Below are 21,387 nucleotides of genomic sequence, written 5' to 3'. Positions count from 1 at the left end.
GCTTATAGGAGAATCAAGGCACTGCCTCAAAATAAAACGATATCAATATATAAACAGTTTTAAGGAGGATGGCCTCCATAACATCATCTAGTACAAATATTAATTGCCTCAAAATAATATAGCGAGCTGAAATTAATGGGCCAAACACACTCAAACAAACTCACTCGTTGCTCACTCACCAAACCATGGCTTTATAGTCGACTTGTTCAGCTTATTTGGCGTGCTTATTACTAAAGCAATGATTATACCTCATGAGGAGGAGTTTTTCACATTGTTTGTCAGACATCCTGTTCCTCCTTAGAGTCAGCACATGACTTCCCAGGCTGAAGAGCCTCTCCACGGGCGCACTAGACAGCGTTGGTGTGTTGAATTTCATGAATATAGTCTATATTTTAGGGAAACAGCTCAGGATCTCCATCTCAGACCCTAAATATTCAGTTCCAGAGCTAAAGGAAGCTGTATTGTGCAGCTTAGAACACAAGTAATGTAATTCTTTGACTAGTAATTGTAATGCGATTACTGAGTTTAGGAATAGTAATGTGTTACATTACTGAGTTGCAGATTACAACAATGAGTTACCCTTAACACTGATCATTACACAATACACACTATTGAGAGAGAGAGAGAGAGAGAGAGAGAGAGAGAGAGAGAGAGAGAGAGAGAGAGAGAAAGATAAAAGAGGAAGAGCTGGTGTGTAAAACGCTCTGGACAACATTGTATAGATTCATTTAAAAAACTAATTTCTGCCACATGTAGCCTCTTTGTTTGTACCGATGCATTAAAGACTACAAAGAATTCTCATGAAAATCAGCCGATCTGCCTAATTTCCTCATAACTATTTCAAGTTCACAGTTGTGTCGCTCCACGTCCATGAAATGTCGAGATAAGCAAGAAAACACTTTCACTTCCTTTTCCCTTCTCTCCCGTTCGCACTAAAATGCATTCTCAGCTAAATCCCACACATGAAATAAGTTCTGTCTATCTCATTTCACACTCTACAAAAGCAACAGTATTTGGGGAAAAGGTTCTCCCAAATCAAAAGTAATGATGAAAACTGCCAGAGAGATGTTCTAGAGAGAAAATTATTTAAACTCAACCACGGCCATCAACTGATTATATACATGGAGTGAATTTCATGCTAAATTTAAGGAATCAAGGCCGCAGGTTCATAGAGGGTTCATTTAACTGGACTCTGGAGACACTTTTAAATCATCAAAATGATGGTTGCTGAACAAACTCCAATGATTGAGCATAAACAGGGGAAAAAGCTTCATTTCTGCTAAATGGAATAAAAAAATACTTTTTGTTATTTGTTCATATCGCAGAGAAATTAAACTGCATATTAATGTGCTAGATAAAGCACAACATTGTACAGGTTGTATTTTAATATAATATAAGGTTAAAGGTTTAGTAATTAATAATATTTGTGTTGTTTGAGCACAAAAACCCAAAGACCACGGGATGCTGAGGTCCATGTCATACACATCGAGCCCAGCATATGCAGCTGTAAGCACAGCTACAGTGCCTATGATCAAATGAACGAAACTGGTGAGTCATTCGACTTTCACAATTCCTTCTTACTTAAAAAGACCAAAGTTGTGAAGACCTTTATGAAGTTTGAGCAGGGCAGCGTAGTGACAAGCACAAGCCTCATGGTCAGTCACCTGCAATAATAACAATGCGGTCTACTGAAATGTCTTTGAACAGTATGCTAAATTCTACCAGGCTCAAGGGCTTTTTTGGAGCTGAATGTGTACTGTGACCTTAAGGGGCGTTGGCGAGTGAAAAGTCAAATTTCTCCTGCAGGGATCAATAGAGTATCAGGAATGAAGCAGTGACTATCATCTGTCCTGACGTGGGTCAAGCCAGGAAGAGCAACGCAGAGCTGTCTGTAGAGAGGTTTAGAGGACTGCAGTCATCCCACTATCTGCTCTGTGAGATCTGGGAGGGATGAAGACAATAAACTTGGGATTTAGACAGCCAATATGTCAGGCAGCAACGCAAGACCCACAGCCAAAACGAGACCAATTAAAATTATACAGAGAAAACAATCCGAGCTCACTTTCTAATGTCTGTTATTGTTTGGATGATTGCTGCTGTTAGTGCACATTAAATGTAAAGCCACACAAATGTCAATGGCCTCACTCGTCACAAACATGTAATATGATGAAGCATGATGGTAAGTGCGCTGTAACAGGGGTGGAAAGACATTCATGTTTGTGTTGTCACCACATCCAAGCCACTGACAATATCACCTTATCGACCAGCACTCTACAGCGAACCAAGTTTGTAGATCTCCCCTCTCTGTTGCATAATTAAAGCCAGCCAACAAAAGCAGACTCATGTCCCAAGATTATATTACAGGGTCTTCAAGGACAACTATTGTGTGAATTTACAACAGGCTAATAATGCATATCGATCAGCACAGCAGTGTTTTGACCATGTACCTGAGTGTGCAATAGCGGGCTAAATGGGTGTAAATCTTGTGTGACATCTGGAAGCAGTGAGCAGCACCGCTCTTTTAAGTAGGCCTGTCTTTCTTTTTCTTTTTTTTTTAACAACACTAACTGGACACAGCCAGTTTATCCTGCTGCACACATTACATCATCTAGGTAGAGCTGGGTATCACACTGCAATACTTTTGGAGTACTGACTGACTTGTGCCCATATTGGGATCTGTGAGGAGCTGAACGCTTGCGCCGAATGGTTCAGATCCTGTGTCAGGTGTAAACCATACTTTGCTAACTGGTGCATTTTAGATGTTTGGCTTATTTTGATGGAGCGGTTTTTGAAGAAACCTGTTTATAATCAGGATATTAAGGTTTTAACAGAAAGTGTCATTTTTGGTATTGGAACTGAAAATCAAATATCATGTTGACACTGGTGGTATCTGTAGGTTTTGAATGCTACCAAGCATCATACTGACAGGACCAAAAACTAATTAGGCTAATAACAGAGAACCAAACAAATGACATACTGGTGATTATCAAGAACAAATCATTAAAGCAAACAGAAGCGACAGCTATACGTGAGTCATAAGCCTTAAAGCCATATATTAGTCTGCCAGCTGCTTTAATTTGTATGAACTTTGTGCTTGAATGTGTCGCTTAATTAAATGAGTCAGAAGGAGCAATTATCTTCGTTACTCCTTCCTGACAATCTTGATGTCATGTGGATAAAAAAAAGACAATCTGAATCCAGTGTTTTCAGCATCAAAATGAGGTTGGGCTCTGCTTTATCCCCTCTCCCTCCATCAGAGGATGAGGCACAGGAGCTCGGCAAAGATTTCATCTGAATGGGACAGGGACACCTTCAGCAAAGGGTTCTCCAGGCCGGGCCAAGAAATACATCAGAAAATCAATCATCACTGCTGATCAAAGCAACGCCAATTCAACGAAGCATGTCAGTGACCACCAACAAATGCAGGGGGCTTTCCAGTCCCCTCTGCTCTTCTTTCATTTATGAGGTTTCCGGAGTATTTTTTAACAACTGCAAAGTCACTGGCTGACCTTCAGTAGATAAAGGAGGCAGAGTGATCTTTTGAAGTGACAGAAGTTGGCTAACTTTCAATTAGTTGGCGTCTCAACACTGTAAATATAATACAAACGTTTCTGAGCGGAGGCCACGTTCATCAATAATAGTCTGATATGTGAGCAGAGCGCTGTCTGATGGGACGGCAGGAGAAGCCATGGAGCTCAGTTAAAAAGGTGAAAATGTCAGTGACGCATTTACATCGTCAAAGTCGGGTACAGAGTTGGCTGCCCGCTTATTACTCCACCACAGCATCCATGTTTTAGAGGTCCTAGATGCATGACAGTGGCCCTGTGATGCTGGGACATGCATGTTTTGACACGGCCATCCCTGTCAGGCTAGCAGCAGCTAGCTAAGTCAGCGGTAGCTAGGTGCTAATGTCTGCCTGGTCCTCGGTGATTCACTCAGGATGCAAATACAAAAGGATGAGATGCTGGGGTCTCAGTCTGAGCGGCTGAACCCAGCAGCAAAAAAAGAGGCTGTGCGGCTTAATTTAACATAACACTGTTATGACACGATACCTTCCTCTATATAAGCAAGACTCGCATCAAGGTTGTCTTAGAAGTGAGAGAAAAGCTTATTGCCTTACCACAGATGCGGTGTAATGACCATGTCTTTACAGTTCTTGGCGCAGGGAACAATTGGGGAGGGGGGGGGGTCTCCCTAGACTGGGCAGAGATTCCCAGCCTCTCAAAGACAAACGGTTTCCATAAGGGTCCACATCGAATTCATCTACTTCTTCGTGATTGAAGGCGTGTGCTGTACGGACACTAGAACATTATGGAAAGTCAAAGAAAAGTGCTGTGTTTGCCAGTTTCCTTGAATGCGGGCTGTGATGCTCGGCTCAGCTCAACTGCACTCCGCTCGCTCCTCCCTGCAGCAAGATCGGCTTTGAGCGGGAAGAAATCGCAGGAATGGATCGACCGCTGGCGGACAGCGGCTGCCCACAAAACACGGCAATGGACTCACGTAAACCTCGGACTCGGAGTAGCCAAATGTAGGGCCGTCAGGACTGTCAATTCTAGGTGTTATGCTTATTATTAGGCTGCCACTTCATGAATTTTATGATAACAAGAAAAAAATCATGGAGTAATGATGAACTCAGCACTCGTGACTGAGCACGTGACGCTCTAACGTACGAGCTTGAGGTTAAACATGGGGCAACGATGCTGCTGCAGAAACACTGTTCATTTTCTATATTATCAATTAAAAAAAATATTCTGTGAATGCCAATGTTTTCCTGTATTGTAACTAAAAGAAAAACATCGCCCACTTCCGGAGCTTTTAGCCGCTTTTACAGTTTTGGTTTATTTTAATATTCGAACCGTATATGGTTGCCTGGCAACGACTCTCACCAACCCATCCTAGTTGCTTCAAACAAACGTTCCATCAGTTCCATCACGAGGCTGTACTGAGCTACAAAAGTACAATCTGGAGGTACTTTACTGGAGAATTTCAAATCTATGCCACTTTATACTTAAGCACTACTCTATCCTATACTACTATACTATACTTATACTAATACAACCCCACTACATTTCTGACAGAAATATAAGATATTTATTTTAAAGCTGCAGTTACCCTATTACTTTGTAGTTTGAGATTTTACATCTAAAACATTATCTGTTTATAAAATATGATGCATTTCTATAGATGAAACTATCCAGCAGCATATAAAGCAGTTAAAATGAGAACCAGTTTAAAAACAAACAAAAACAATTATGCATCAATAATGATATTCTAGTACATATAACAATACTCTGAAAAGGGCCATTCAGCAAAAGGAGACCTTTGTTTTGACTCTTTAAGTTAATTCTGCCTCATGTTCAGTTTTGAGGCCTTTAAATACATTTTACCAATAATGCTGTACTTTTACTTAAGTGAAATGTCAAGAGCAGGACTTACAGTAACTTGTAATTGAGTATTTTTTTATATTGTGGTACTGCTACTTGTATAGATATTGTGTAGATACTAGATGGTAACTCTGTAAAGCCAATGGTGAGCCTGCCGGGTAGAGGAATGTGGCACTACTGAGTCTCATGTGAGCCACAGCTAGTTGTTTAAATAATATAGCGCTCAGATTTTACCACGGGAACATGTAAACCTCTGTGAGAAGACCCATGTTAGTTTACCTTAAAGGTGTTAGCTGAACAGACTGTACACACAATCTCAGCGTGAGACTTTAACGAACTCTCGCGGTAAGTCGGAAATACCACACGATCAGTGAATTTACTTAACGTGTTTGACTGCTGTGACAAAGATAGTGATAAATGATTTTAGCATAAAGTAAATAAAGCAGGTTATTTAAGAGAAAGTTAAACAACTGAGTAAACAGCCTCCAGTAGAAGGAGAGGAATTCACCGGTGGATCAGCAATTCAAACAAGCTAACGTTAGCCGGTGACTATGACCGAAGCTTGAGCGTCAAAGATTGTTAGCTAGGCATGCTAAGCTGCATGCTGTGCTGTGGTGATCTGAATGGCCGTAGGGTGTCGATGTGCGATTGAACCATCAATTTAGACTTCACTATTACTGAACTAACAAGTAGCTACCGCACAGTAATGTGAACAAACTTTAAGATGCTTCACTTGTGAGACAAGTGTATACCTGCAGTGTCAGTGAAAGCAGCACATACTTAAAAGACCTCAATTCAAGCTTTAGTTGATTCTCTTTGAGTAGTTTCTTTGAATGTTTAGGCCAAGTGGTCAATGATACGTGACTGACTTGCTGATGGTTAGGTGCTCATTAGCATGCTACTGTGTTGAGGTATCCTTGAAACTCTGGGCGTTTTTGGTGGGGTTTATGGAGAGTAGTCTATGTGCATAGGTGACTAAACTCTGTCTGTCTGTCTCAAACACCTGAACCCTGACATGCTCCAATCAAAGCTTTTCCTTACAGCATGTTATTGCCACAATAAACGTGGTCATTATGGAAAATGTTTATTTGAGGCCTTTCTATTGTAGAATAGGAGACTTTAATGAATTCTATATTGGCAGAATCTGATGAAAGTAATATGTGACATATGACTGTGACATAACACACACATCTGGCTATTTAAATACTTTGTATAATTAAGGTCGGTGAAATGTGAATAGTCCTATTTTTGTGGCTGGTAATGGTATCACAAAGATTCTCCGTGTTATGTGAGGCGTTCACGTTGCGCGATTTGATAACAAAAGTCATTGAACAATTGCGTGTGGTCACGAGGATGACGAAACAGGTCAGGTGACTAATGACGTTTTAATAGGAGTAACTTCAAGGAAGGGGAGCACATTGCGAGGCAGTGGTGACTGAGCCGGCAGGAAGACCAACACCGAGGAAATCAGACTGAATAAGTCGGTTGAAAACAGATCAAAAGCAGGTAAGAGTTTGATCATGAAAGAAAGAAGCTTCTCTGGTGTTTGATCTTACTGTAATATCTTTCCATATGCTTCTGTGAGTGCCGGTTCATTTTGTGTGAACCGTGGTGCCTGTTTCCAGACAATAGTTATTTCTTATCTCATAAGCTGAGTCGCTTATTTACTATAAAATGTGACCAGATAACTTACAGTCGGTATTTCTTAGATGTTGGGCGTAGTTTTTTGCCTCACACCGGTATCTACCAGTATTTTCACTTTAGGTCTGTTAAACGTACCGTATATGACACGTTTAGTTTAATTTTTTTCTGGAATTCAACATAACATAGAGATAGTAAGCATATATAGGTACTGCTCGTGTTTTATCATACAAACTGTGATCTTCAAGTAAAGTTACCGCACTTGGTTTTGTAACAATGCCAGCGCCACATTAGTTGCGCAACATGTGCGTGAGCTCCCCCTTGTGGCCAAGTGAGGACATAGTTTTTTGTTTCATTGATCAAAAGCAGTAAAGGCAAATGACAATGCCATTTGAGAAGTCATTATTTACAATAATATAAAGCTTTTTTTTGTTTTGTTTTGTTTCTTCAGAGGAATCATGCCTGTAGACATTGAGAAAGGCAAGAAGACATTTGTCTTGAAGTGTGCGCAGTGCCATACTCTGGGCAAAGATGGAAAGCACAAGGTTGGGCCCAACCTTTGGGGTCTGTTTGGACGCAAAACGGGCCAGGCTGAGGGCTTCTCCTACACTGATGCCAACAAAAGCAAAGGTAAGTACTGTGTTATGTGTCTTTATAGGATTTGTCCCAGCAGTCATGCTCTGTTGCTTTAAATATTCTCCACTATTTCTGCTCACTTCAATTCCAGGCATTATTTGGAATGAAGACACCCTGATGGTTTATTTGGAGAACCCCAAGAAATACATTCCAGGAACAAAGATGATCTTTGCTGGCATCAAAAAGAAGAATGAACGAGCTGACCTTATTGCATATCTGAAGTCTGCAACTTCATAAGAACTCTTCATCTGTGTGTCATATGCCAATATGTGTGTCCTGACAAACAGCTCAAGAGACTAGGAGTCGTCATTCTTTGAAAATCAGGCAGAACGAGAAACGAGCTGAGTGCTGTTGGCGTCATATGTTTGTTACACCTGTACCTCTGATCCTCCTTTGTGGTGGAGTAAATGATATCCCCTGGTTTTAACAGGTTCCTTTTTACCATAAGTTATTGACCATATACTGTGCATTGAGAATGTTGGCACTGCTGTGTTTGCTAATTAACGGCCAGCCATTATTTTGCCTTCTCTGTAGTTTCTTCGTTTATATTCTAGTTGTCTCGATAATTGTCTGTTCCAAGAATGAACGTGCCTTTTCTGCCTCCTGTTTGATGATATCTCGACTGGTTTTTATTGCCTGATTTTTGAATTTGCAATTTGAATAAAACTGACACTAAACTTAATATTTTGTTATTTGTTTGACTCAGTATGTTCCCAGAAGTGAACACATGGTTACTGTTAGTTAGTTTTCTTATCAAATAATGAGTACCATGGGTGTGGGTGATCACATTAGGCAGTGATGGTGTTCATATTGCAGCCCGTGTAGATTTGTGAACCAAATTAGAGTGTATTTAATACTCTATTTTAATGTGCGCCATAGTGCACGCAGGCCTTAAATTTTCCCCACTGAGTTGAAGTGGATATTCTTTGCTCTGTGTTCTGCATTCAGCTGAACATTCATATGATCAGTGTCTTACTGTGTGTGACCTATTGCTGGTTGGATGTGTCATGTGACATACATACGTTATTTTCCCTAAATTAGTAACTTGAAATGTCTATGAATTTGAAAGCTGATCTACAAATCACTGCATATTTTTGTGAATGTTGGTTATACTTTGAGGTCGTTTGGCCTCAGTTGAAGTTGGAGGAGACTCTGCTGGGATACAGATGTTGACTGGCTGGGTAATCATACTGCACATTGACAAAAGCCAGTAACGGACACTAGTTTTGGTTTGGTCTCATGTAGTAGTAGTAAATATGAAAGGTTTTCAGCCTAGAGGGCTTATAATCTCTTAGTTTCAAGAGCTAATCAGGTAAAAGCTGTCCACGATGGGACACAGCAGACTGTCTTCTCCATCAGAGTTGTTCTGTGCAGTTTATATTCCCAGTCCAAACTGTGGAGTGTAGCTCCCTCTAGCGTTCAAACGTCTCACCTGCACACAGATTCACTAATAACAATGTGTAAAGGAATTTGATTTTCTGACATCCTCCTGCCAATAAAAGTCGCTGTTACACAATTATATGGTACATACAGACCACTGCAGATTCCACATTTGCCAAAGTTTGGAGGTTGTGAAAAAGATATTGTCCACTCGCAGTGTCTGTTATATGTGGTACAGTATTAAACACATTTTTCTTCAGGCGACAGTCATTCACTTTGATTGCTCTTGTCAGCCAGCAGCAGCATCACCGCAGCCTTGTCAGGAAAGGCTCAGGAATCCATTATGTTTAACGCCACTGAAGCATAATTTTATTAAATTATAATAAATCCACATGTGGGTCTTTTGCTCTAAAGAAGCCTTCTAAATCTGGAGTGTGACGCTAAATTATTGCTGAAAGTAATGTTCATCTCTGGGCAAACGTCCACCACTTTAATCCACCATTTCTACATCTTTATATACCGTATAGTTCACAAAGCACATCATATTTATGCATGCTGAGGTGGTAGATGAATTTACCCTAATTATAATTTTCCTCATCCTCATATTTGAGCGCCTCTCCAAGGAGGGCAAGCGGTTCAAGTGGCCACAGGGCTGACTGCTGAAGCAACCCGGAGCTCCCGTCTGTGTGACGAAGCGAGCGTCAGCGGGACCGAGCCAACCACAGCCAGCGTCATTTGCACACAAGAAGACCCATACGACGGTGATGGTCGGTCGTGGCTCTCGGTGAGGTTTCCAGTGCCTGTGATGGTCTACGCGAGCCTCAGTCTGCATCCACGCTGCTTGACTTAGATTTGCTTTCAGTGCTTTTAAATGAAGTGAACGGTGTGGAGATGCTTCTGTGCAGGAATATGCTGGTGCGCAAAGGGAGTCTCCATCCTTCTCCCCACAGAGTGGAAACTGGATATGCAGCCAGAGCCCCAGGGGTGTTTCCTGCATAACGCATCTTGGAAGTTATGGTATTTCAATGATTCTCTACTTTAACCCTCAGTAAAGCCTCATAGATGATATTTCCCTGCGCGACTTCATGGATTTGGTTCACTGAGGACCATTTAAAGAACAGACATGGCAGTGCCAAATATGGTGTTCTCTGACGTGGAAAGTTTCCTGGACTCGCATCCCGAGTTGTTCGAGGACTACCTGAACAGAAAGGGGAATTTCGGCATGGTGGAGAAATGGCTCAAGAATCACCAGGCGAGCAAAAGTCCGGCGGCCGCAGCTCCGGCCGAGCCGAGAGAGGAGAAGAGCAACGCGTGCAAGGACAGCTGGGCGAGCAAATGTGACGGTCTGCAAAGGAGAGCCTCGCAGAAGGAGCTGCGCAAAACTTTCGCCAGATCCAAGGCCATCAATGTCAACAGGACGTACGACGAACATGTGAATTCCAGGGCCCAGGAGCCCCTGACGAGCATGAGGAGGAGAGCCCTGCTGAGGAAAGCCAGCTCTCTGCCCCCGACCACTGCGCACATCCTGAGCGCGCTGCTGGAGTCCAGAGTCAACATCCCCCAGTACCCGTCCACAGCCGTGGATTTTAAATATTACCTCAAAGAACACAACGAGAGAGAGTTTTTCCTGGAGCTTGTGAAGGACATATCTAACGACTTGGATCTAACGAGTCTCAGCTACAAGATCCTGGTGTTTGTTTGTATTATGGTGGACGCGGACCGGTGCTCCTTGTTTTTGGTGGAGGGGACAGGGAACAAGAAGACACTGGTGTCCAAATTCTTTGACGTGCACGCGGGCACCACAGTTTTGCCCTCAATGAATTCAGATGAAGTTCAGGTGCCGTGGGGCAAAGGGATCATTGGATATGTAGCCGAACACGGAGAGACGGTGAACATCCCTGACGCTTACCAGGTGCCTGCGCCTCTTTGCATGCGTGTGCGTTTGCGTGAGTCACGGAAAGAGAGAGGGAGACTCAGGCACGGAGACAGATCATTTACTTCCAGCCTGTCATAGTTAATTGATCATCAGTCAAACCGCGTAACAGAGCTGAGAGCATGAAAGCCACCACCAAAGCTTGTGTAAAACCACAGATTCACACAAAACATCAGAGTCATAAAAATAAGATGATAGAGGAGAGGTATCATTCTCTCTCTGCTGTTATTGTAATTTCACTGTTTTCACCCTGATTTTAACAAAGTAAGACAATACTAGATTAAGCCAAGGACACCATATTGCTCAATGAGTGGCCCCTTTTTTCAGACAAATCTAAGCAGACCTCATTTTACATTACACTTGTTTAATGTCCAAATACAGAAGCCATCAAAGTTTTACAGAAATGATGCTGTTGTCTATCATATTGCCTTTTTTTGTAGACTTGTCCTGATGAGTTGTACGTTTTACTGCACGGTCATCTGTGAGTGCAAAAGGGAAAACTGCATCTTTGCAACAAGTGCTTACGTGGTGTCTTTATTTTCTACTGTCCCTGTGGACTGCAGGATCGTCGGTTCAGCGATGAAATTGACAAGCTGACAGGGTACAAAACCAAGTCACTCTTGTGCATGCCCATTCGCAACAGCGATGGAGAGATCATTGGAGTTGCTCAGGCCATCAACAAGTCTTCAAGTGGAGAACTTTTCACTGAAGATGATGAAAAGGTAATTTCATTGATATAGTTGTGAGTGTCAATGCTGGATGAAGATCACTCATTTTGCCATATGCTGCCTGCTTGGTGTGGACAGAGTAGATCAAGGTCATTGTTTTGTGTTTCACTCTAATATGTTGACTTACAGCCACTTATTATTGCCTCAGTCAGGTGGATGTCCATCTCCAGTTCTTGTATGTCTGAATCAAACAACTTTACCAAGCACATAACAGATAAAAGTAAGATTTGAGGGAGTCTGCGTTCAGGCTATTTCTTATTTGTGCATAAACAGAATTGCTGCCTATGAGTAAGAGGCAATATGGTGGTCACAATCAGCCACTCTTGAGGTGGGGGCAGGGGGTAGCAGTGATGGTTGGCTGATCCGCCTCTTTGGTTCACAGTGCAAAGAGATTTTGTTCATACATGTGTACATGCCAGAGGATGAATCATAATGACTAATGATCCTGTGACTTTTACTGTTGTGCCACCACAAGGTTGACGTTTTTGGGTTTGAGTGAAATGTCTTCACATCTACCACATTATTGGAACAACATTTGGTACAGATATTCATGGTTCCTGGACAATGGCTCCCAATCACTTTAGCGATCCTCAGACAAACTTCACCATTTTTGCTATAATATTTGATCAATTGCAATGAAGTTTGGTCCCCTCTGGATGATATGTAATAACTGGTGAAGACATGAGTGTTTAGCACCATCATCAGGTCAAAATTTTCAAGTTGTCTCATGGTTTACCTGCAAAACTAATGGCATTCCCATCACCCTGATTAGCAGAGGTTAGCACGTTAGCACACAAGACTCTGAAGATGGTAAACATTACCTGCTAAACACTAGCATGTTAACATTGTCAGTGTATGTATGTTTACAGAGCTGCTGGTGTGGCTGTAGTCTCTCCGTGTTGTTATTATTGCAGCTGAGTGAAGTATGGCGCAGAGGAAAGAACAGGCCTGAAGTGAAATGATCACAGGCTTCATGATTCATGTGTGGCATTTCAGGGATGTTACTCTTTTTTTTGCAGGCAAATACTGTTATGTGGTTTTCGTGGCACACAGGCATAGCAGAGCTGCAGTGATGTCATTTGTCATTGCTGTCAGTGTTGTTCATACTCAGGAGCTTGAAATAGCAGATATTTTAAAAACAAGATGGATTTTTCTGAAGCGAAAAGAGGGTTTTTCCTAGATTTTGTCCCTTTTTGCGTGTCATGATTTGCATTGTGACCAGCTAGCTCCTGCTGGGAAGCATTTCAGTCAGTGTTTAGGGAACCTTTTTGTGGCCTGATACTCCGACTGAGTTGCAGTTTTATTTTTACTTTATTGCTTGAATTGTTGAATAAATTAGAGACAATGATTAAAATTTCTGGAAACAACCTAACTGATCTGTCTTTTGAGATGAAATTTTATTGTCTTTTAACTTTAATTGTAATTATATCGATGGACAATTTTTTTTTCTAAAATGTGCCAGAATTTCACTGATTCACGCTTGTCCTCAGTTTGGAAACTTTAATTTCATCCATTATTCAGGGTAATTAAATTGGTAAATTAACAACTACATTGTATTTTCTCCAAATAACCTTAAAAAAAAAAAAAAAAAATCACATTTCAGATTAATATGAATTACAGCTTTTCTGTTATTGTTGAAGAGTATTATCTTGATACACGATGCTTCTTGATCAGAGAGGGTGTCGATAAAGTATCATTACAAGAAATACAGTTTGGGGAAGTTTTACTTTATTTGTATATGTTCGAAGTACATTGTGTACTAGCGCACCATATTTCTGAAAAGTGAAAATTGTCCTGACCACCACGTAATAAACATTATGGGACATAAATGGAATGACATATCCCAAAATATCAAACCAGTTTTGTCTGGTTCGTTGGCCTTTGGTTGTTTAAATCAGATTTCTTTGTGTTGTGACAGTAACAGTATTCTTCAGTGACAACACTGAAAAAGCATCGGCATCATGAGAATGGATGGGCGCCGTCCACAGCGCGTGTTGTCTTCAGAGTTTGAATGTAGCTCACGCTTTGCTCTTACATCTGTCTTTTCCTCTTCCACCCTCTCCATCCAAACTGAATATTTCACCAGCAACACTGACTGAACATCTGCTGTCTGGTAAACAGCAGTTAATGTTTGCTCTTTCTCCTTTGTTCCTGTGTTCGAACTGCTAAATAATATGTACTATTTAAAGAATTCCTCCAGCTCAGTCTGATGTGGAGCGTATCTGCCCTGAGTCCGTGTCTCAGGCCTCAGTTTCTACCTCGGTCATAGCTTATTTCTCAGCAGCATCACATTTTCCTGAGGCAGTATCTTCCAAAGGACCCCGCTGTAATGCTACCAAGAATTACAACTTTATAGAAGCTGGCCAGAATCTGTAATTGGTGAGTCCTTTACTTGTGTGCTTAGTGGGACAGCCAGAGTGTCAAGACTGTGATTTAGAGTCACCATTTAGATTTCACCATTATAAGATTTTGAATGGTTGCCAAAGAGTTAACCCCAATAAAATATTGATGAATGGCCAACAGGTCACATCAGTACTAAGCAGGTTCCAGGTGTGAAGAGAAGTTGCTCTGATCTGTCTACAGATATTCTGTTTTTGATCAAATATGATCCAAGAGGACTGAAGCATGCTCTTGGATGACTACTCTTTAGTGTTTTACCTCTGTGTGAATCAGCTCAGTGTGTAAACAGATCAAAGTTGGCAGTTGCAACAAGACACAGATGTCTGTGAATGAATATAATACATAACAAGTCAAAGCAGTAGGTGGGGGTGTTACGTCTCGCCCTGATCCAGATAGGCTTGTGATTGTGAAGGATTGTTTATTTGACTTATGAGAGAGGCACGAGGAGCATGTGTTCAGTCCATCAACACTTGACACGATGTGGCAGAAAGACGGTGACAAGCGATCCACTGACTTCCTCCTAAAGGGGAAAAACATGAAACATGAGAGCACAAAGCAGGCTGTGCTTTTATTTCAGGGATGTGTTTCCCTGCAGCGAACCACTGTAGTTTTTTATTTAGAGTATGTTTTCCTTCATCAGAGCTCTGCTGTTAAATTTACATCTGCAGACTCTATCCATTGTTCATAATAGATGCAGATTAGGAATTCTTTTTCTCTTTCCCGTGTTTTGAGTATGTTTCACATTGCATTAACGTCACACTAATGCTTGGGATGGCTACAGCTGAATTAGTAATGAAACGCAATGCTAGCATCAGAGAACACAGCACGCTCCCTGCACAGCACAGATGCAGCTCTGCTTTTATGGAAGACCTTGTAATAGGAAAATGTATCACACTTTTCAAAGCATTAGATAATACTGCAATGGCAGATGTCATTAGAGGCTTTAGGTTACCTTGAGTAAAACATAATCATTCTCTATGCACTGACCCTTATAGGATATTTAAACACATGATGTGGCTGGTTTTAATCCCATGCTGCTTTAATTGTGTTGTGTTGCTACTCTGCAGGATTTGGGTCCTTCGGGGACCTCAGATAATGGTTCAACCCATGTCTAATTGCATTGTCTCATTACCTTCTATAGAGGAATATACCTATTGGCTTAAGTGTATAAGCTGATCTACACCTTGCTTTGTTATTTTGATTTAGCGTTTATTTCACTTTGCATGCCTTTTAACACATTGTACGTGAAATGTATTATTCAGGACATTTTCATGAATTTTCTCTTAATAAGAAACAAGTTCCCCCCCCATATAGGTTCCAGTTGCCAATATAGTTTAACACCTCTGTGAGTCGATTGTCAGATTGCATTCTTCCCTCTCCGCTGTGCTCCCTCTGGCTGCCAAACTCCTTGTCAAATTGGCTCGAAGCAATACTGTAATAACCACTTTCACACAATTTCCCAATGTAAATCTACAGCTTAAGAAGAGAGAACACAGTTTCTGCCTGGAGCCACATGTTTTTAATACATTCTTGTAGGATATCAGACCAAATAAAATTTATACGGTGCATCATAAACTGGTTCCGTGCAAAGCTCTTTATATAACAGAGACATTTGCACTATGTGGGTAAAGAATACATGTGGATGACGTACTGTACAGTGGTGACCGCGAACCATAAAGACAGACCAAGCTGCTCCACCTCTCCAAGAGGAACAGATAGAGGTGGTTGAAGGTTGAATTCTATGCTGTTCTTAGTGGTCATTGAGTGTGAACTTCAATACTGACTAACTGTGTGTTATCTTGTTTTTGGTATTACTGTGTTTTAAGAAATTAGAGCGGTGCGTCTAATCATTTTAATTGCTTAATTTTGGCCAGGCGTTGTGCAGCCCGGTCATTTTTCATTTGCAAATAAGAGAAACAGGACATTTTGTTTCAAATTGGAAAAACAAAGAGGATCTAAAACTGTACCCTGGGGGACACCAAAGTAGCAGATTCACGTGTACTGCAACAAATTGTAATATCTTAGTGGACAACTCTCAAAACAGCTTGGCAAGTGAAGGTGATTCAGAACAAGAACAGATATGGCCAGATAACTGCCAGATAATGATTGTTGGTCCGCTTGATTGGAGACATTTCTCTGCATATAGGATACCATAGAAGTGTGGTAACTTGAGTTAAGGAAGCGTGTGTCCAACAGACAAAACAATGTAACTGTATTGTGAAAGACTGATCTCAGGAACTACAGAACTTCACACAGGCTGACCTGTGGTCTCTGTTTTACTTTTAACTGTTGGTGGTGCCTTCAAAAATCCAGCGTTGCTTGGTTTCTGTGTCTATGTGAATGAAATCCAGCCTACTGAAATGCTTTTTAAGTTTCCGTGTGGAAAATTACAAAAGCTCAGGGATCACATGAGCCTCAGTAGCCTGGTTTGAGTGTCTGAATGACATTATTTCACCAGTGTGTGCCACTACCCCTCCTCAAAGTCGAACCACCATTGACACAGAGTAAAAAATGTTGTTCTATTCTTTTAATTGGCTGCATTCATTTTGAACTCTGACTTTGATATAATGAACTGTGGCTCACTGCCCTCTGAGCAGTTCCTTTGAGAAAATCAGAGTAATTACTGCCGGTTTGGGCTTGAAGTGATGATCGTTATAAGGGGTAGGGCCTGCACCCATTCAACAAACACTGCAAATGATTTTCTTTTTTTCAATTAAGGATTTTAGTGTTTTACAGTTTGCTGTAGCCTTCAAGGATAGTCGCCATTTCTGGAAGATGAACGGAGTTCTGTAGCACTTTGACACAAGCAATCAAACAGTAACAAAAATAGAAAAAAAAAAAGAATTTTCCACCAGTTGTGAATAAGGAGATAGTTAACGTTCACGTGTACAGTGTGTCAAAGATAAAGCATGAGACAGACCAATAGTAACTTCTAACCATGATCCTCCAGAGTGACGCATCTGGTTAAATAGTTCACTTAAATGCAGCTTGAGCAATCCCACTTTTTAAAGGAAACTTCTAAAACAAGACAACAAAGAGGAAAAGCAATATAGAGACAAAACAAGTCAAGAAAGAAACATATTTTACTGCTTGCTAGCTAACTGCACATGCGAGTAGCTACTGACAGAAATGGCCATCAGATCCTAAGAGATGCCGATATTATTTTTGCTCTCTCTGAAACGTATTAATTACGATAGAGATTTCTTAATGAACCTACAACTTATGAATATGTCCACAAATTACAGCAAGATGTAACAAAAATGTTCTCAAATATTAGCCCATTTCATTTGGAAAAACAGACGACTTTTCATTTTTGCCTTCAATACTTCAGTTTAAGTTTTGCCATTTTAAAAATGAAACTATGTATTTTCAGTTGTTCACTGCAGTTCTGTCAGATTGTGCTCTAAGTTTTCACAGAGGTGATTGAGACAGTTTATCATCTTAAGAGTCAAAAATTAAGTTTATTTGACATTTGTTCACACTGTGTAATGCCAAATGTGCATAATTGCTTTATTAATTCCTTATTCTGCATGACCATATTTTACAACTACTAAGCCATTAACTAAGCGTTTTCCCTCAAGTCTCACATTTCTGTGTGGAATGTAAAGTTATCCTCATTCATTAAATTTCAATTAAATTTCTTTAACATGCAAATTTTATAAAAGCCCACAACTATCACAATAAACACGGTGACACTACGCTGTGCTGCTGATTCGTAAAGTCATTCATTATGCAATTCTTAATTATTGATGCTAATTGATTACACTCATTTTCTCTGATGTGAAATTAGCATGTGTGAACAACCTCGTGTTACAGCCAAACGAGGTGGCAGTGCATTGGTGTTAATGGAGCACCGCTGATGCTGTTGTGAATAAATTCAGAAGCTAAATCAACTTCAAGGTTTGGAAAGGCAAAGTGTGGTCTGAGGACGATTTTCACTTTAAGTTCCCATATTATCTTAATGAATTATGTGAGTTTAAAGCATTTATAATGGCCACGACAATATTCACCTGAGGTGAGATAAGTGTTTGGAATGACTTGATCTGCCTTGACGTGACTGCACTGATGCAACATCTGATGCTTCGTGTTTTGACCTCTCATTGCTCCTGGCTTTTTTCCATGTACCTGCGATGTTTGGAACAATTTATTCATTTATGTATAAAGGCTACTGAGCAGGAGTCCTGGTGTGGTAAAGTGTTTATTAGCTGTGTTGGGCACTAAGCCCATAAATAACACTCGATTTGGTATGTTTTAAAAGCTAAATTTGGTTATATGAATTTTTTTATTTGTAAATCTTATCGTGGAATAAGGGGAGGAAACAGGATCATTCATGATCTGTGAAGTGTCTCTTATCACTTGGTTTTCATTGTAGATAATGATATATAGCAATGACTTGCATTATAAGATTTGCGGAGGTGTAGATTCCAGTTGTGTAAATTTTTGATGTCACCTTCAAAACAAGCGATCATTACATCCTGCATGATATCAGAGGAAACGCAGAGCTTTGTTCTTATTCCCAGTAACAATTCTTGGCACAACAACAATGGCTTCACCCTATACATGCAACGTGAAAACAGCTTTTTAAATCAACCAGTTTTTATTCACATGGTAAGCGGAGAAAGAAGGTGTTGGCTATGTAATTTCCCTCGGCTTTCCTCATATGCATTCCAGTTGTAGAGAAGGAAGTCACTGAGGTTAGACGAACAGACTGTCCCTAAGGTCTCGGCCCGTTAGTTTCGTTATTAAACTGCTCTTTACTGGTCAATCCACAGGTCTCAAGGCAAAAATGTCTTGTTTGTAATGCAACCTTGTATAATGGCCTGCCTGACAGAATGTAATTAGAGAGAGCAGTGCTTTTCCTGGGTTTGCCTGTTCCACAGGCAGATCCATAGCCAGATCCCCAAAGTCCTGCTCGCTAATGAATCTGCTCCTGCTGGGGCTATTGATGGCCACTGTCTTTCTGGAAGATCATTATTAGAGAATTCCATAGGACAGCTGAAAAAGCATTATGTATGGTCTTATTGTTCAGCATCATCTGTTTGCCGTGTTTGAAAATGATTGCATAAGGTGCTTGATTATGGATAATGACTGAAGAAGTGCATTAAGTTAATTTAGTCATTAGCGTGACAGAGTAATAGTTCACATAATGATTAGAAATGTTTTTAATTTAGTGATTTAATTTCTATTTAGCATAATTCTAAACAGTATCATCATACGCACATCAGTGCAACATGCCAGAACAGAAGAAACACATTTTTATGGTGTACTAACTCTGTACATGTGTAGTTACAATCATTGAGGATAAAAACACAATAAAGCCTAATGATTTATTTCTACTGGGGTCCTCCAATGTACAACAAGCAACACAAAACAAAACTAGGTAACACTTTATATTAAGGTGCACATATTCACCATGAACTAGTTTCTTATTAGCATGCATATTAGTAGCATATTGGTTCTTTATTAGTCATTATAAAGCGCTTATTTATGCCTTATTCTGGGGGTTATGGTTATTAAGATCTCAATTCATGTGCAACAACTTCTTTACTTGCTATCAATAAACTGTAATTAGGAGGTTATTGAGGGAAAACTGTTAGTTAATTGGTCCAGTAGTTGTTTAATATGGTCATGCAGAATAAGGCATTAATAAGTGATTTATAATGACTAATAAACAGGCAATATCGTACTAATATGCATGCTAATAAGCATTTAGTTAATGGTGGATATATGTACCTTAAATGAATGTACACAATAGTACCTTTGTCATTGAAGTCTCTCCTTACGATAAACAATCCACTCTTGCTATCGCCAACATGCTCCTTAAATTCAGATATCAGCCATGCTACCGTTGAAATATAGGCTGAGAAATTAAAGATATGTAACTAACCCAGGAGACCCGTTTGATTGTAAAGAGAAACTGCAGCAATTAGAGCAGGGTTTCACACCTTTTCCAGTCTGCCATACCATTTTTAGGTCTACAATTTTCATGACCCCAGCAATTAGAGTAGACATGTTGTCATGTGAATTTATGAATCCATTGTATGAGCAGGGAAGAAGCTCCAAATGTACAATACTGAAATATGACTGGAATTTAAACACACGTTCTATATATTCCACTAAAGCATATCAAACGAACATAAATATTAGTCTTTTAGTTTCCTGCATATCCAAGTGCACCCGATGCCTCCCTAACTCAAGGTTGTGGACTACCTAAATAATATGTTTGGAGTGAGCAAGTTTCCCACTTATAGCCGCCGTGCTATAGGATTCTGCTCTTTACATGTTCATTTGTGGCCGATGAGTAACTGATACATTATCTTTTCTAAAAAGGTGAAAGAGATATCCCTGTATCAGCGGCCACAGCTGAGTAACTTCCCATTCATGTATTGTTGTGGTGTCCCTACCCTCAGGTCGAGCCGAAGGCTGGTAAATATTAGTGGGTTTGTTGTACTGATTGTATTGTTTACACAGCAGCCAGATGCTAAAGATAGATAACTAAACAAAGAGGCAGAGTAAGGAAGCACGCCACCTAAATTCTATTGATTCCATGTTATGGGGGCTGAGTGCCTCTCAGATAAGGCTGCACTATGGGGTGATTGTAGCGTATAGAATTCAACCAGTGTATTCACATCGCAGCTTTCTTAATAGCGTGCAATTGCAGCCACCTCTCTGCGTCCTCTGTAGGGTGTGCTTGCATATTGATGTTCATTACGAATCAACAGTGGTGATGGAGAAAGAAATGTCGTTCCATTCCAACCTGGTAAGACGCTGATTCCATTTCAGGATACACATTAACTATAGTCATTTGGCCACATCAAGCGATTACATTATTTATGTGAAGAAAATATGAGTGGAATAAGGAATTTATGTTATCAGCCCAAGGCACAGTAAGTCAGACTATTCAGTCAAATGGTAAAATGTCAGTTGAATTGATTTATTTGTCCTCGCAAGTAATGACGCCAATGAAAGACCATTTCTTATTTGTTCCAATTCAGAAGCTAAGTTTTTCTGGGATGAAAATATCACTCATTCACTTTTGGTTTCTTCCAAATAGCTTTTTATAGCCGGTCGCAAAATTGGCTACAACATTAAAGGTGCCCTGCAGAGTTTTCAAACAAAACAAAAGTTGTTAACGTTCAGTGTTCAGTTCTCACCAGAACACATTGTGTGTTTTCTCGCTTTAACAAATGCATTTCCATCCTCGCAAAACATTTGCAAAGCTGATTTTTTTAATCCCACATTCTTAACAGTCATATTTAGCAGCCAGTGTCTCCTTCACTGCCTT

The 21,387-nt window shown here is 40.4% G+C and overlaps 3 protein-coding genes across 6 annotated transcripts in view; 2 read left to right on the top strand and 1 right to left on the bottom strand.

Annotated features, from left to right (window-relative positions):
• The window catches only part of osbpl6 (oxysterol binding protein-like 6), a 34,979-nt gene extending 30,551 nt beyond the window's left edge, over nt 1–4,428 (bottom strand). For 3 of the 4 annotated variants that reach the window (XM_076746139.1, XM_076746140.1, XM_076746142.1), the window contains exon 1: nt 4,121–4,390. The gene's annotated coding sequence lies outside the window, so the exon portion shown is untranslated. Of the gene's footprint in view, nt 1–4,120 lie in introns of all 4 variants that reach the window. The other variant, XM_076746141.1, reaches the window with a different exon arrangement.
• A 2,381-nt stretch (nt 4,429–6,809) lies between these two features.
• LOC143330467 (cytochrome c-like) lies at nt 6,810–8,340 on the top strand. The gene is made up of 3 exons (XM_076747089.1): nt 6,810–6,890; nt 7,477–7,655; nt 7,753–8,340. The coding sequence occupies exons 2-3, from the start codon at nt 7,484–7,486 to the stop codon at nt 7,896–7,898; spliced, it is 318 nt and encodes a 105-aa protein (XP_076603204.1). The 5' UTR covers nt 6,810–6,890; nt 7,477–7,483; the 3' UTR covers nt 7,899–8,340.
• Nucleotides 8,341–9,999: 1,659 nt separating this feature from the next.
• The window catches only part of pde11a (phosphodiesterase 11a), a 36,039-nt gene continuing 24,651 nt past the window's right edge, over nt 10,000–21,387 (top strand). Inside the window, exons 1-2 of the mRNA XM_076746844.1 lie at nt 10,000–10,953; nt 11,538–11,696. Of these exons, the coding sequence (XP_076602959.1) occupies nt 10,165–10,953; nt 11,538–11,696 (948 nt within the window). The 5' untranslated portion in view covers nt 10,000–10,164. The remainder of the gene's footprint in view (nt 10,954–11,537; nt 11,697–21,387) is intronic.

The sequence above is a fragment of the Chaetodon auriga genome, chromosome 13, assembly GCF_051107435.1.
Source record: "Chaetodon auriga isolate fChaAug3 chromosome 13, fChaAug3.hap1, whole genome shotgun sequence".
Lineage (NCBI taxonomy): Eukaryota > Metazoa > Chordata > Actinopteri > Chaetodontiformes > Chaetodontidae > Chaetodon > Chaetodon auriga.
The sequence above is the reverse complement of the archived record's forward strand: the minus strand, read 5'-3'. Positions and strand labels throughout refer to the sequence as shown.

What these genes read in the sequence shown, in the direction of transcription:
- LOC143330467 (XM_076747089.1), top strand. Translation starts at nt 7,484, where the DNA reads ATGCCTGTAGACATTGAGAAAGGCAAGAAGACATTTGTCTTGAAGTGT. An exon ending in TGATGCCAACAAAAGCAAAG is followed by an intron (nt 7,656 to 7,752) that starts GTAAGTACTGTG and finishes CTTCAATTCCAG; the next exon opens with GCATTATTTGGAATGAAGAC.